Source organism: Psammomys obesus, unplaced genomic scaffold (genome assembly GCF_907164565.1).
Source record: "Psammomys obesus unplaced genomic scaffold, mPsaObe1.curated_primary_1811, whole genome shotgun sequence".
Lineage (NCBI taxonomy): Eukaryota > Metazoa > Chordata > Mammalia > Rodentia > Muridae > Psammomys > Psammomys obesus.
In genome coordinates, this window is record NW_026596240.1 from 1,106,855 (window position 1) to 1,120,146 (window position 13,292).

Below are 13,292 nucleotides of genomic sequence, written 5' to 3' on the forward strand. Positions count from 1 at the left end.
AAGGAAAGGAAAGGAAAGGAAAGGAAAGGAAAGGAAAGGAAAGGAAAGGAAAGGAAAGGAAAGGAAAGGAAAGGAAAGGAAAGGAAAGGAAAGGAAAGGAAAGGAAAGGGGAAAGGAAGAAATGATATCTAAAAACAACTTTGCTGTCGACGTAACCCCACACGTCAGCAAGTCTACCTGGGAACCTCAACAGAGGCAAACCATAGCTGGTTTCTGCCTTGTCTATTCACAGAGCAAAAGTCTCTCAGCCTTTGTCACATCTCATGTCTGTCCCCACTACTGTCCAAAGGGCTCTGACCTGTGCTCTCCCGTGTCGTGTCCAGGGACAGGGAGCCTTGTCAGAGAGACTACGGAGCTTCAGCATGCAGGACCTCACCACCATCAGGGGTGATGGCGCCCCTGCTCCCTCAGGGCCCCCTCCGCCGGGGACCGGGCGGTCCAGCGGCAAGCACGGCCAGCCCAAGATGTCCAGGAGTGCTTCTGAGAGTGCCGGCAGCTCAGGTAGGTCGTGTCACTTCCCTTTCGAACTCTTGGGCCTCGCCATTAAGAGGCACATGCTTGCACACAAGGTGTCCCTCACCCCATTGACCTGTCACCAACAGAGACATGTGTTAGGTTGCACCAGGCTGATGAGGAGCGTAGCACCACGTGTGCCATTCAGTGAGCTGGCCTTGGGCATGTTAGAGATTTATCTCTCCCCCTGGTGAGACATTGTCTGAGAAATCAGAGTGCTGGCATCTGGGCCAAGTCAGGGTGAGGAGCAAGTCTGTGCTTTGAGAGCTCTCTCCACTCTCTTTAGCCCCACACTCAGGTCTCATGACCACCTGAGCATCTTCTTCCACCCCCCCAGCCAGGTGATACCACAGGCCTTCCTCCTCCATGAGTAGTTCCTCTCCCCTTCTCCACTGTCTCCACTCCATCTCTGGCTGCCTACTCACTATGCATGCCCACAGCCTGCACCTACCAAGGACCACACTGAGCCCAAGGTCCAGCAGTGTGAGCACTTAGAGCTGAGGTCAGCGCATGGACAGGGAGCTTAGTTTCCAAGATGGATCCTGAGGAGATGACAGTGACTCGGGAGCAGAGCACAGCTGCTGATGGAAGTGGTGGGCAGCAGGAAGTGTGGCGGCTGGGTCAGCACCTCTCCCCCTCCTTGTTATAGAAGAAATAGGACTCGGGCTGTTGGGGAAATATGTTATGTTCACAGTGTCAGTCCTGCCCTTAAACATGCCACCCAGGATCCCCAGGACACGTGGACCCTTATGTGCTTTAAGAGGCACCATGAAAGGCACCTGGGCTCTCGTGACCCCCTGAAAGACCCTGAATCTGAGGGCTAGCACAAGGTCTGGACAGGATAATACACTGATCACTCAATAGCATCAACATTCCTTGGTATTCATCACTTCTTCCCTGCCCAAGACCGTACCCTTTGCCCTACCTCTAGGTTTGAAGGTCTTATCCCTTTGATGGGAGGCGTTTTCACTCTAGAAGCAGGGCAGGACTGCCGGTGGGAGAGTGTTGGCTGTGAGTGTCCAGTTAGAATAAGCCGGGTAAGAGTACTCAGGACCATGCCTGGTGCCAGGCAGTAAGCAGCTACTGCTACAAATCCTCCTATTGCTTTGTCTCAGAAGGCACTTTACAACTCTGAAAGTGTTCAGGACAGCAACACTTCTCTGTGAGGCAGTGTGAGCTCTGCTATTGGAATGGCCCACACTGAAGTTGAAAGGTCAGGCAAGGAGTCCTGCTTCGGCTGGGAAACAGGCTCAGGCAGTCCTAAGCCTTGAAGAGTCCTCTCCCTTGAAGAGTTTACTTTGTCATTATAGAGAAGAACCAAGCAGAAGCAGCCGGCACAGAGAGGTCATGCACTCTGTCAACGCCTTGCAGAACCAGAGTCTAACTCTGCTGCCCATACCTCTTCTTGGAAGACTTTTCAGGCCAGGGCTCAGAATGAAACGGCAGGAGGTTGGGGTGTCTCAGAGATGATGGGGATGTCTTCAAGGCCTGAAACAGCTCCCAGCCCAGCAACAGACAGAAGAAGGTTTAGGGTTTGTTGGGGTTTGTTGTGTTGGCAGATGTGGTGAGATCCCTTGCCATCCTGAGACCTCCCTTCAGAGAGGGGGTGCTGGGCCATGGTGGGGAGGTCAGGCAATGTAGCACTCTCCCCAGCTGCTCTGGGGCTTAAATCAAAATCACTCCAGAAAGAAAGACACATGAGATGTGGATTGTTTCCTGGGTATGTGGCCGAAGTGCCCATGGTGGAGCTGGGGCTGCTGTCCACAAGGTGAGAGATGGAGTCCCTGGGGAAAAGTCTGGCAGAGGAAGTCAAGTCATCTGGGTATGTCCTGTCCTTCCCAGATGTCCACAGTGTGAGGAAAGTGGGGTAAGGAGCCCAGAGTAGGGGAGCAAACTGGGCTTCAGTATGCCATTTTTCTCATTTCTGTGACTAAGTAACTGACTGACAAACAGTGGAAGGGAGAGAGGGTTTCCTGTGGCTCATGGTTTGAAGGCACAGACCATCATAACCAGAATATGAGGCTGTGGCACATTGGGTCAGAGGTCAAGAAATAGGAAGAGAACTGGAAGTGGGGTCTGGCTATCAAAACTTAAGGCCCTCCCCCCGTGACTCACTTCCTCCAGCAAGGTCCCACCGCCCAAAGGTCCCACAGCCTTCCAAAGCAGTACCACCAGCTGGGGACCTAGTACACAAACACGGGGCATCCTGGCTAGGCAACACTGAGCTCCTAGGATGCAGAAAATGCCCCACAAGGAAGCTGACAGCACACGCCGAGGCAGTCACCATGTGTTCCAGCTCAGTCCTGTGAGCCCACTTCCTTCCCTCAGTCCTGTGTGCTTCCAGCCACAGATCGCCTGCATCACAGCAGAGGGTTTGACCTTGTGCAGGAAGCAGACCCAGTTCCTTTAGCTTGCTCTTGAGGAAAAGGCCCTCATGTCATGTTTTAGGATTGTGAGGAGACAGAGAGAGAGAGAGAGAGAGAGAGAGAGAGGTGACAGGAGCTGATGACCACTTAGGAGAGGGAACAGGTAAAGGCATGGCTGCAGGCCCTGTCCACGTAGCAGCTGGAAGCCTTAGTGTCAATGGATGCTGGTGAATCTTGAAAGCAGGATGCCCCATAGAAATGTGCAAACCATAATGGGTTCTTCTATGAAGTAAAAGCACAGCCTGGTGAGCTGAAATATGCCTGTAACCCCAGCACTCAGGAAGCAGAGGCAGGAGGCTCTCTGTGAGTGCAAGACCAGCTCACTTACATAGTGAGTTCCAGGCCAGAGCTACTTGACGAGTCCTTCAGGGAAAGAAAATAGGGAGGGAGGCAGATAGACAGATAGACAGACAGATACATAGATAGATTGATAGATAGATGACAGATAGATAGATGATAGATAGCTAGATGACAGATAGATAGATTGATAGATGATAGATAGACACATAGATGATAGATAGGTACATAGCTACATAGAGAGATGATAGATAGATAGATATGTAGATGATAGATAGACACATACATACATGCACACATAGATGGTAGGTAGGTAGGCATGTGGGAGGGTAACAGCCGCAGCTGGCGAGATGACTCAGCTGGTAAGGTGCTTACTGTATAGCGTGAGATTCTGATCCCCAGCATCCATGGAAAAGGCTGGGGCAGGAGCATAACCTTGTAATGCCCGCCCTGGAGGGAAGTCACTGCAGAATCCGAGACATGGCCCAGCCAGCCCATCTAGACAAAGCAGTTAGCTCCAGGTTCAGTGAGACATCACGCCTCACAACAAAGCAGAGGGCAAGAGAAGAAACCAGCTTCACCCTCTCCCCTACACTCACAAGCAGAAGCGGTCTCACACACACATATACATACACACAAAAGTTACACAAAATAATAGAGAGTTTGAAAGAGCACAAGTAAGCAAGAAGATGCATGTAGATGTTGAAATTCATGCTTCCGGAGGCAGGGGAGGGAGGTGCCGCATAGCGCCATGGGGTGGGTCCAGGGACCCCTGAGCGTGCTCTGCTCAGCCACGGAGGACCTGCATTAGCTCCCTGCATCTCAAGGAAGGAAAACAGGAGGGAGAAGACTCGGAAGCTGTGCTGGTGTGCTCATGCTGCGTGCAAGCGTCTGGCAGAGACCCTGGGTCTGTGCCTCCCCCTCCAGCCCACCTCCACATGCCCGCCGCATGCCAAGCACACAAATGGCCCCTGGGGGGGGGGGCAAGGAGAGCACACGATCCGAGCCGGTAGGTGGAGAAGCATAGTTCTCTGCTTTCAGCACCCAGGGTGAGGCTGGCCCCCTCCCCCTGCAGAGCTGACCCAGCTGCCTCCCTGCAGAGTGAACTGAGAGGGACAGCACGCTGGATGGCTGGCCCTAGACACCAGGAAGGGTGCACAGAGGTGAGAGAATGAAGAGAGCCTTCCACACTGAGTCACTGGGTCAGCATGGATTCAGTGAGCACCTACTATATGCCAAGGCCCACATGGACTCAAGACCATTGAATGCAATGTTCAAAGCAGTAGCCAATTAGGTCTTCTGCCAAGTGCTCAGACACTAGCTCATTGGGACTGAGGGATCAATCTGAGGAGGTTTCCCGGAGGACTCTGAATCAAAAGGTCTAGGAGAGATTTTTTTTTTGGGGGGGGGTGTATTCCCAGGAGAAACTTTCATAGTGCCCATCTCCTTAGATGTGGGAAGTGGGGCTGACCCTAGAGGAAGCTCAATCAGAGATGGTCCCTTCTCCGCACACTTCTGGGGCCTTCCTGCTTGCCGGGCCTGGACCCTTTGGGTGGGGCCATCTCTGACAGCGCCCCTACCCGATTCCTACAGTGTGCACCTGCTGCGCCACCTGCAGGACCCGGAAAGGTGAGTAGCAGCCAGCCTGCCTGCAGCCTGCTGGACTCAGCTTGCTTCAGGGGCGCTAACCAGGTGCCGGCCCTGATCTTGGAGCTCCCTTTCAGCTGCATGGGCCAGATGAGGGGACAAGACCCTTAAGGGATGCAAACACACTGTCTTACTTTTCTGTGGCCAGGCCTCTCAGGAAGCTGCAGCCAGGATGCTGGCTGGGCTCAGCCACCTGAAGGCCTGACTGAGCCTGGCAGACCCACTCCAAGATCTCTCCACTGCTGGAGAGGCCTGAAACATGGGTCAGGATAGAGAGGCCAGTCGGGAAGCTGCTGGGACCTTTCATGACCTTGCCTTTGGAGTCAGATTAGCACTCAGTCTAATGGCCTCAAGTCACCAAGCCGAACCTATGTTCCACAAGAGAATTATCTGCCTCTTAGAAGAAAGGTCAGAGATGTCTGTGTGAACCTCTAAGCCAACATACAGGCCTACACATCCCTGTACAGGAAGGGGGTCCTGAGGACACAGGGATTTGCCCGATACTTTGAAGGGAGGAAGCCCTGAGTTTTCAGGGGATCCTGGCCCTGCTAAGGGAGCTCTGGCCTACTTACTAAGCTCTCCACTTACTAGCTGTGAAACTTTGTGTGAGTCACCTAACTGCTCTGAGCCTGTTTCGTCATCATCAAGGCCCCTGCTTTCCTTCCTGCACTATTATGGGAAAGGCTGTTAAAAGGGATTTTGAAGGGTAACTGCTATTCTTATTCTATTATTTATTTGCGTATGGGGAGTGATATGTGCACATGTGTATGTCACAGCCTGTGTCTGAAAGTCAGAGAACAACTTAGGAAGCCAGTTCTCTCCTCCTATAATGTGAGTTTGGGGATCAAATTCAGATCACCGCACTTGGCGGTGGGTGCCGATCTGGGTCGTCTCTGTGGCCTGTGACTACTATTTTTACAGGCAGGAATAGCCGGGGGAACTCAGGATTCTGGGTCTCCACTTCTAGACAGGAACTCCTGATGCTGCTGCTGGTTGTCAGAGTGTGTGTGACGGCTGGTGGAGCTGTGGCTCTCTGGGGCTAGCTATGCTCTTAGAAGACATACCTCAGAGCTGGAGAGATGGCTCAGCGGTCAGGAGCACTGGCTGCTCTTGCAGAGGTCCCAGGTTCAATTCCCAGCACCCACATGGCAGCTCACAGCTGTCTGTAACTCCAGTTCCAGAGGGTTTAGCGTCTGTGCATGCAAAACATCAGTGCACATAAAAAATAAATCTTTTTTTTTTTTTTTTTCAAAAAGAAGATGTACATCCACTTAGCCTGAGCTTAAGTAGGTGCATTAGGAACTGGGGAGGGCCCTGGGTTCTGACGGCCTTAAGTCCTAGACAAGTGACAGGCAGGAACACAGTGGGAGAGCAGCGTTCGCCTAGGCTTCACCACGTCCACCTTGGAAGCTGTGGAGTCTCAATGCTCAACAGTGGCACACAGGCCTGGTAGACTTCCTAGTTCGTGGGAAACTCACTTCTGTGTCCCCAGATGGCCATGGCCATCTCTGTCCCCCATTCTCCATGTTGAATTGTAAGTGCCATGAGCCAGGGTGGTATCTCTCGGGGACCAGGTCAGTTAACGTCCCATCCTTTCTGATGTGTTCTTCCTCCTGGCCTAGGATGCCTTCACCTATGGGGGACACCAGTAGTTTTATAGTCAGAGTCTGCATGCCAGACACCTAAATAGCCGTTGGTAGGAATTTGCAAATCCTGCAGGCCACTGCAACAGGTGTCTTAGAGCAGATGGGTGTTTGGGGGAGTGGAACAGCTAGAAGCAAAGAGCTGGAGGCATCCAGCTGTGATGGCTATGAGTGGAGTCCTGTCCTGGAGGCTTTGGCCCCAACCCTAGTTTTTGCAGGCCCTACTCTCCCAGGGCCCCACTGACATGCAATACTCTGAAATCTTCCTGCCCCCTAGAGCTCCTTGCAAGGAGTCATCCACAGTGCACCCCTCAATGTCCCTAAGGGACAACTCTCCACTCTCCGGGCCTCGTTCTTCCTTCTGTAAGGTGGGAGAGATGGACTACAGGCTTCTGTTGTCCCTCCGGCTCGCTGCCAGTGAAGGGCACCCCGCTGGGAGGTGCTGGCAGATGACCTTGGGATGTTTGTCTTACAGCTGGGGCTGGAAGCTGGTGCTGTTCAGTCCAGAGCATGGGAAGGTCCTCGGCATCCTTAGAGACATGGGATCCCTGAGCAGAGACTGACCTTTCGAAAGGATTTGCAAACCCAGTGGAGAACAGTGGCATTTAGGAGGCTGACAGTCAGCTACAGGGCAGTGGCAATCATCCATTAGCGCACAGACCCTAGCAAGTAGCAGATGTCAGTTAGGGCCTATTCTACACTGTGCTTCCCAGACACCAGAACATTCTCTCCCCGCCCCCCCCCCCCCGCTCCTTTCTGCCTGTCTGTTCTTCCTTGCTGTTATCTGAATCTTTGTCTCTTTGTAGGTGTTTCTATTACTACCCCCTGTCCACTGCCTTTCCTCCCCTCTTTCCTCCCCTCTTCCCTGAACTGTCATTTGTCAGAGAGGTGTATCGGACCCCTTTTTAAATCAAGTATGCGGGGCATAAATTTAAGTACATGAGAGTTCATGCCAAAGCTCCTTCTCTAACAAAATGTTCTTTCCTCTCTCCATGGTGACTGCTGGGGCCCTGGATGTAAGTGCTCAGACAGGCATGTCCCCAACACATTTGCTGCCTTGCGTCACTAATGCGTGCCGTGTGGGATGTAAACTAACCTGGGTGTCGTGCCACACTGTGGGTGGCTGGCTCAGCCCTTGGCACTGGCAGATCTGTTCAGGTCTGTAAGGAGCTGAGACTTCCCCGCTCCTCTCCGCCTCCAGTGTTGAGCCCGACACTAACACATACAGTCCCTGTTGTGGGACCCCTGCCCTTAAGTAGAAACCATGACAGTTCAGTTCAGCCTGGGCTGCCATTGCTGGAGGGTTGGGAAGAGTGTAGCATGACCTCTTACGGGAGAGCCTGTACCCATACAAGTTCTCAGGGTCTTGGGGTCTTAGCCATTGCTAAAGCTGAGGACATATTGGGCCACGAGCCTATGCAAATCTACAGGAGTTTCCTGCCCAGCCACTTGTCCTGATCCTCAAATTGGTGCCACCCCTCAATGTGGCCAAGTTCAAGGTGACTTAGTTCTTATCATTCTGCTGCTTGTTCCAAAATTTTTATATATATACAAAGCCCTGGATTGATTCCCAGTGCTAAGAACAATTAAAAATAATAAAAAAAGTAAACACACTTGACGGTTGGACAGGGACCATCTTAACAGTTGGGCTATTTTTTTAGGTGGGGTTCTGTGTCACTTTCATCTGACGCTATTTCTGTCCTCCAGCCACCCACACTGGCCTCCTTTGCTCCCAGCCTCTGCCCAGATCAGGTCTGGCTTTTATTCCACTCCATTTCTAGGAGTCACAGGATCACAACTTTTCAAAATACAGTTCTTGTTCAAGGTTACAGTGGGGAATGTGCACAAAGTCCTGGTAGCAGCTTCAGTACTGAGATGGACATTGTTTTTTGTTTCTTTGTTTGTTTTATTCTGCTTTTGTGTCTGAGACAGGATCTCACACTATAGTCCAGACTAGCCTGGAGCTCACTATGTGGCCCAGGCTAACCCATTACAGTTTTCCTGCCTCGATTTCCCGTGGTAGGATTACAGACATGCATGCCCAGCTTCCAAGGTACTTCTTCTTATTGTTGTGCTTAATGTATGGTTTGGACATTCTGCCTTGGTGCACTCTGCTGGTGGACTGAGGAATTAGATACTCAAAAGATCCTGCTGTGTCTCTGGGTTATCTTCTGATGCCCATGACAACTGGTGTAGGGAAAGCACTGAAAACAGGGCTTAAGGGGAGCAGCACACACCTGTTCAGAGGCCTAAACTCAGCCAGTGCCCAACCCCATCCTCAGGATGCAGGTTTTTGCTGGGTGGAGCTGGCTAGGATGCCTCTGCATTTTTACCTTGGCTTGGGAGCTTTGGGTCCTGGCTGGGCCTGAACCTTATTCTTCCTCCCAGACAAGAGGAATGTCCTGTTTAGTGAGTGCCATGCTCCAGTGCAGGGCAGAGCTGAGTTCTCTGAGATAGCGACAGGCTTCCGGTTAGCTTATTGGTTGCATGCCCGGTTCTTCCTCCTAAGCTCAGGGGATATGAGGGATGAGCAGCCGCAATCCCGGAACGAGTCAGGAAGTTTTCTGCTAAACTGAGACAGTGTGGCCGACAAGAGAACCAGGGTATGTGGTAGAAGCTGCAGGGTGTGGACTCTAAGCATTACTTGGGGCTCAGGGCAACGAGGCTCTGGAGAGCCAGTGTTCAAGGAAGGTGGGGTTACTATTCTCGAGTTCAACAAGCTGATTCAGACAGGGGAGAACAAGAAGGCAACTATACTTGGAGTAAACAGACTGCGGGAAGCACAAAGAAAAGAAAGAAAAAAAATATTCTTTTCAAGGCAAAATTATGATGTCAGGCCCTGACAAGGCACAGCCCGCACAGCCGGCTCTCCACCCACTGCTCAGCTCCGCCAGGACCGCTGAAAGCGGTGTGTTCTCGTGCTGCCCCCTGCTGGCTACCGTCGAGCATAGCAGCGGAAACTGGAAAAGTTAGTTGCTGGCTCTGGTTTATTCCATACTGACTGCTGTAACATGGCAGCCAGTACTCTGCTTTTAGGCTGAACCAGTTCTGCGGCTGAATATGACTTCAGAAGCAGTAGCAAGGTATTCCAACAAGAGCTCAGGTTTCTGTCTGTAGACCTCAGAGTGGTGGAATCAGATGAGCTGTGGATCTCTAGATCTCCTTTCTGTGTTTGTGGATGCCAGATAAACTGGCAATGGGAATAGAATACTTTACACACTGCTTAAGCTAGGACATCCTGGCTCAGTGACATGGCTGCATTCAATGGGCCAACTTAATTCTGGAGCTTTGCCTGTGGTTCATTCAGGTTAGACTGAAATGGGAATCTTGCTGTCACCTAGGGGTGGAGTGGGAATACAGATTTTGTGTATATGAGGGCCCAGGGCTCTAGCACCAGGACTTTGAAATGAAGTCTGCACAGCTCAGCTTTCGCTTGTCCTTTGAGGTCTCTTGGCATTTTACACCCGTCTCTTACAGAATGCCTCGTGCCACAAGCACAGGGCACTGTGCTGTCCACACCGCCTGTGTGTACAGTTTAGAAAGCTGGGCATCACCCCTTGGGGGCCCAGCTTTTGTTTTCAGAGAAGACTATTTCCTGGGCACTCTTCCAGTGTCAGCTCGTGGGCGTACGCGTCAGGGCTTGGCAAATGTCAGAGTTAAGGCAGCATCTTCTTCTGTCCTCCTGGTGACTGTTCAGTGGCTTCTGGGCCACGTGCTGCTTAGTCTTCCCTGAAGACAGGGGGGCTTCTTCCGGCTGGGTCCCTGGCTGTCCTAACAGGCTTGCTGTGCTGTGTCCCTAATCCTGCCCTTCCTTGTTCCTTCCTGCACTGACCCTCCTCGCTGTACTTTGTCTCCTCTGTTAGATGGACATTAAGTGGTTGAGGGAGATGTCAATGAGGGTGGTGTGAAGTCTTGGGAGCCCCACCAGGTCCAAAGCCCACTGGCGTTTTCTGACGAGGAGGAGGAGGACCTGTTGGAGTTCATATACAAGTATAAGGCACCGAGGAGGACCGAGTTTCCCCTGGAGGTACATGGTGTCTGGGGGTGTGGGCTGGTGCACGTGTTTGCACTAGAGATCTGGGGGTCCTGAGAATGGCATCACGTGTGATCCCAACATTCTGAGTACTTAGGGGGAAAAATGACTTCCTTCCATTAAACCGGTAGGACAAACCGCCAGGTAGCTGCTAGCTGCCTGCCAATGCATGTGTGTATTTGCATACTTGGCACTATGGCCAGTTGTGGATGTAGACAGGGGTTTTGGCAGTGGAAGGACCATTCCTGGCACTCATAGGCTGCGTTCTGCAATACAGGTGGAGAGCCACCAGTCACAGGCTCAGGGAAAAGCCACTCGGTTCCTCTCTTGTTCTTTATCTAGCAAGCCTTCTGGTCTGAGGGCCCATTATGAGAAAGTCATGATTCCTGGCACACACAAAATTAAGAAGCCCGGTGAGAATCAGTGAGATGCTCAGAAACATTCCGCCACAAGTATGGAGGTTTAGCATTTTTGTTCACTCTCAGCTGGAAGCTACAAGCACCTCAGATATAGGTGTACCTCACATTCCTGTCCAAGGAGCTTTCATCGTTCCTCATATCTTCTTTCCCCACACTTCCTCCAGTGAAGGGATCAAAGTAGGGCCTCCCACAAATGCTAGGTAAGCACTCTACCACTGAGCTATGGATTAGTTCTGGACGAGTCTCACCTGCCTCAGGGCCTGGGAAACCTCATGATGGGGAGAGTTCACTCTAAATATCCCAGGGCCTTTTATTTGGGAAGGGGGGGGGTTCTCGTTTTGTAGTCCAAGCTGGCCTTGAACTCCCTCAGCTTTGAACGCTGGCCATGGACTCCTGATCCTCCTGCCTCTACCCCTAAATACTAGGATCAGCGGTGTGCACTTTTGTGGTTTTGTTTGAAGCTTTGCACACACCTCCCCTGCTTACTGTAATGTGAGTAGAGTACTTCTTTAGCAATGTATGAACCTTGGGTTCAGTGTTTCAGAATGGGGGAGATGAACGATTAGCCAGTGTGGAGCACATCTGCAATCTCAACACTGCACTTAGGAGGCTGAATCAGGAGGATCACAAGTTTGAGGCCAACCTGGGCTACAAAATGATCTCTCCACCACCCTGAGCTACTTAGAAAAACCTTATGTCCAATGAATGAGCAACACTAACCAAACCACTATGAGAGACAAAAGTAGCTGTGTGTGGCCAGGCAGAGGTCAGAGAGGTAAGGCATTTCCTAGACATGGGAGTTGTGGGCTGGTGCTCACGGGGAACAGAAATGTCCAGTCAGAAGGGACAACAGTGTGAAACGGCAATGGAGAGAAAGTTCTGTCCTTGCAGGGAAGCTAGGGGCTGGGGCCAGCTCTGTGAAACCCACTCGGTGGCATGCTAGGAGAGAAAGTCTTCCTTTTTCTTTCATTTCAATCATAATTCATCCTGTGGCTAGTGCCACCCTCAAAAGAAAAGGTCCCTGCAGGCATTGTTGGGGCGATGAGGTGGTGCTGGCCCTTGTGGCATGGCTTAGTGGAGAGTAAACGGTTTCATGTCCAGTTTGAAATACATACCAGAAAACAGTTCCCAAAGGAAATACAGAAATGAGCAATGGGCTGGAAATGTCTCCTGTCCAACTCCTTTGAAACAGGAAGGCATGCCATTCTGCACAGCCCTTCCCTTCGGACCCAGGGAGCTGTGATGGCCTTCTCAGGGGTCTCAGCCTCACCTCACATGATTCCTGTTGTGGGGAATCACAGCAGTTCTATCCCCCAGTTCAATCCCCCAGCTGGGGGAGCCAAAGAAGGTGATGCTCAGTATCCCAGGCCCAGATGCTAGCCCCCAAGATTCCACCCTCAAGCCGCATGGAGGACACCCTTTCTCTGCTTTCTCTACCAGGCACCGCCTAGAACCCTTCGATCCCGCTTCAAGAAGAAAAGTACCTCATCCTCGGCCACTGAGACCACATGAGTGAAATGAGCCAACAGCACCGGATCCACAGATGTCTCTCCTCTGCCTTAAAGAGCTAGTCCTAGTACCATGGAACCCGCAGGCTGGGTGTGCTTTGAGTGTGCAGCCTCACAGACATGGCCTTTACTCGCTCCCCTCTTCTGTCTTTAAGCATTTTCTGTTCTTTCTTCTTTGTTCCTGCTGGGGAGAGGCTAAAGGGAAAATGTGGTGGTGGAGAGTGACCTTTACGTCTTCTGGGGTTAGGAACTTTCCACAGTTGGATTGTCATTGTGGCCACAGTGTTTCTAGATATATAAGCACTCTTACCCTGATGCTGCTGAGATGTACATTTGTAATTTATTTGTTGCATAGTTTTTAGTCTTGTAAATGCAAACGAAGTGATCTTTTTTAAGAAACCTTTTTGTTGTTCTGGTACTAATACTTTGGATTATGTTGTGCATATTTACGGCTTTTGACTCAATGTACGAACTGGCAAAGGCTGCCAAAGGTTCTGGTGAGAGAGCTCCAAAAACAGGAACGTAGACAAATATTCTAGACAATGTCTCCAACCTGACAAAGCCAGTGCCAGCAGGAGGGCATCCCTCCTCCTGCAGGGGCTGTGTAGTCAGCAGAGCTGAGGGAGGAGTGCAGTGTTTCAGCAACTCGGAAGAAGGGTGGTGAGCGTCAGGGAAGGAAAGGAGGAACGGCACTCATCTCCTTGGGTTCATGATCAGATGCTCTGTACTGTCTCAGGCAGGCAGGCAGGCAGGCAGGCAGCTCACCCTCAGCAGAGCTGTTTGGGGTAGGGAGACTCTGCTGGCAG

At 51.5% G+C, this 13,292-nt stretch overlaps 1 protein-coding gene across 1 annotated transcript in view; it reads left to right on the forward strand.

The window, feature by feature from the left end:
- The window catches only part of Reep1 (receptor accessory protein 1), a gene marked incomplete at its 5' end in the record, with an annotated part of 90,322 nt that extends 77,824 nt beyond the window's left edge, over window positions 1–12,498 (forward strand). The window contains 2 exon segments of the mRNA XM_055596444.1: window positions 324–501; window positions 12,419–12,498. Of these exon segments, the coding sequence (XP_055452419.1) occupies window positions 324–501; window positions 12,419–12,429 (189 nt within the window). The 3' untranslated portion in view covers window positions 12,430–12,498.
- Window positions 12,499–13,292: the final 794 nt, after the last annotated feature.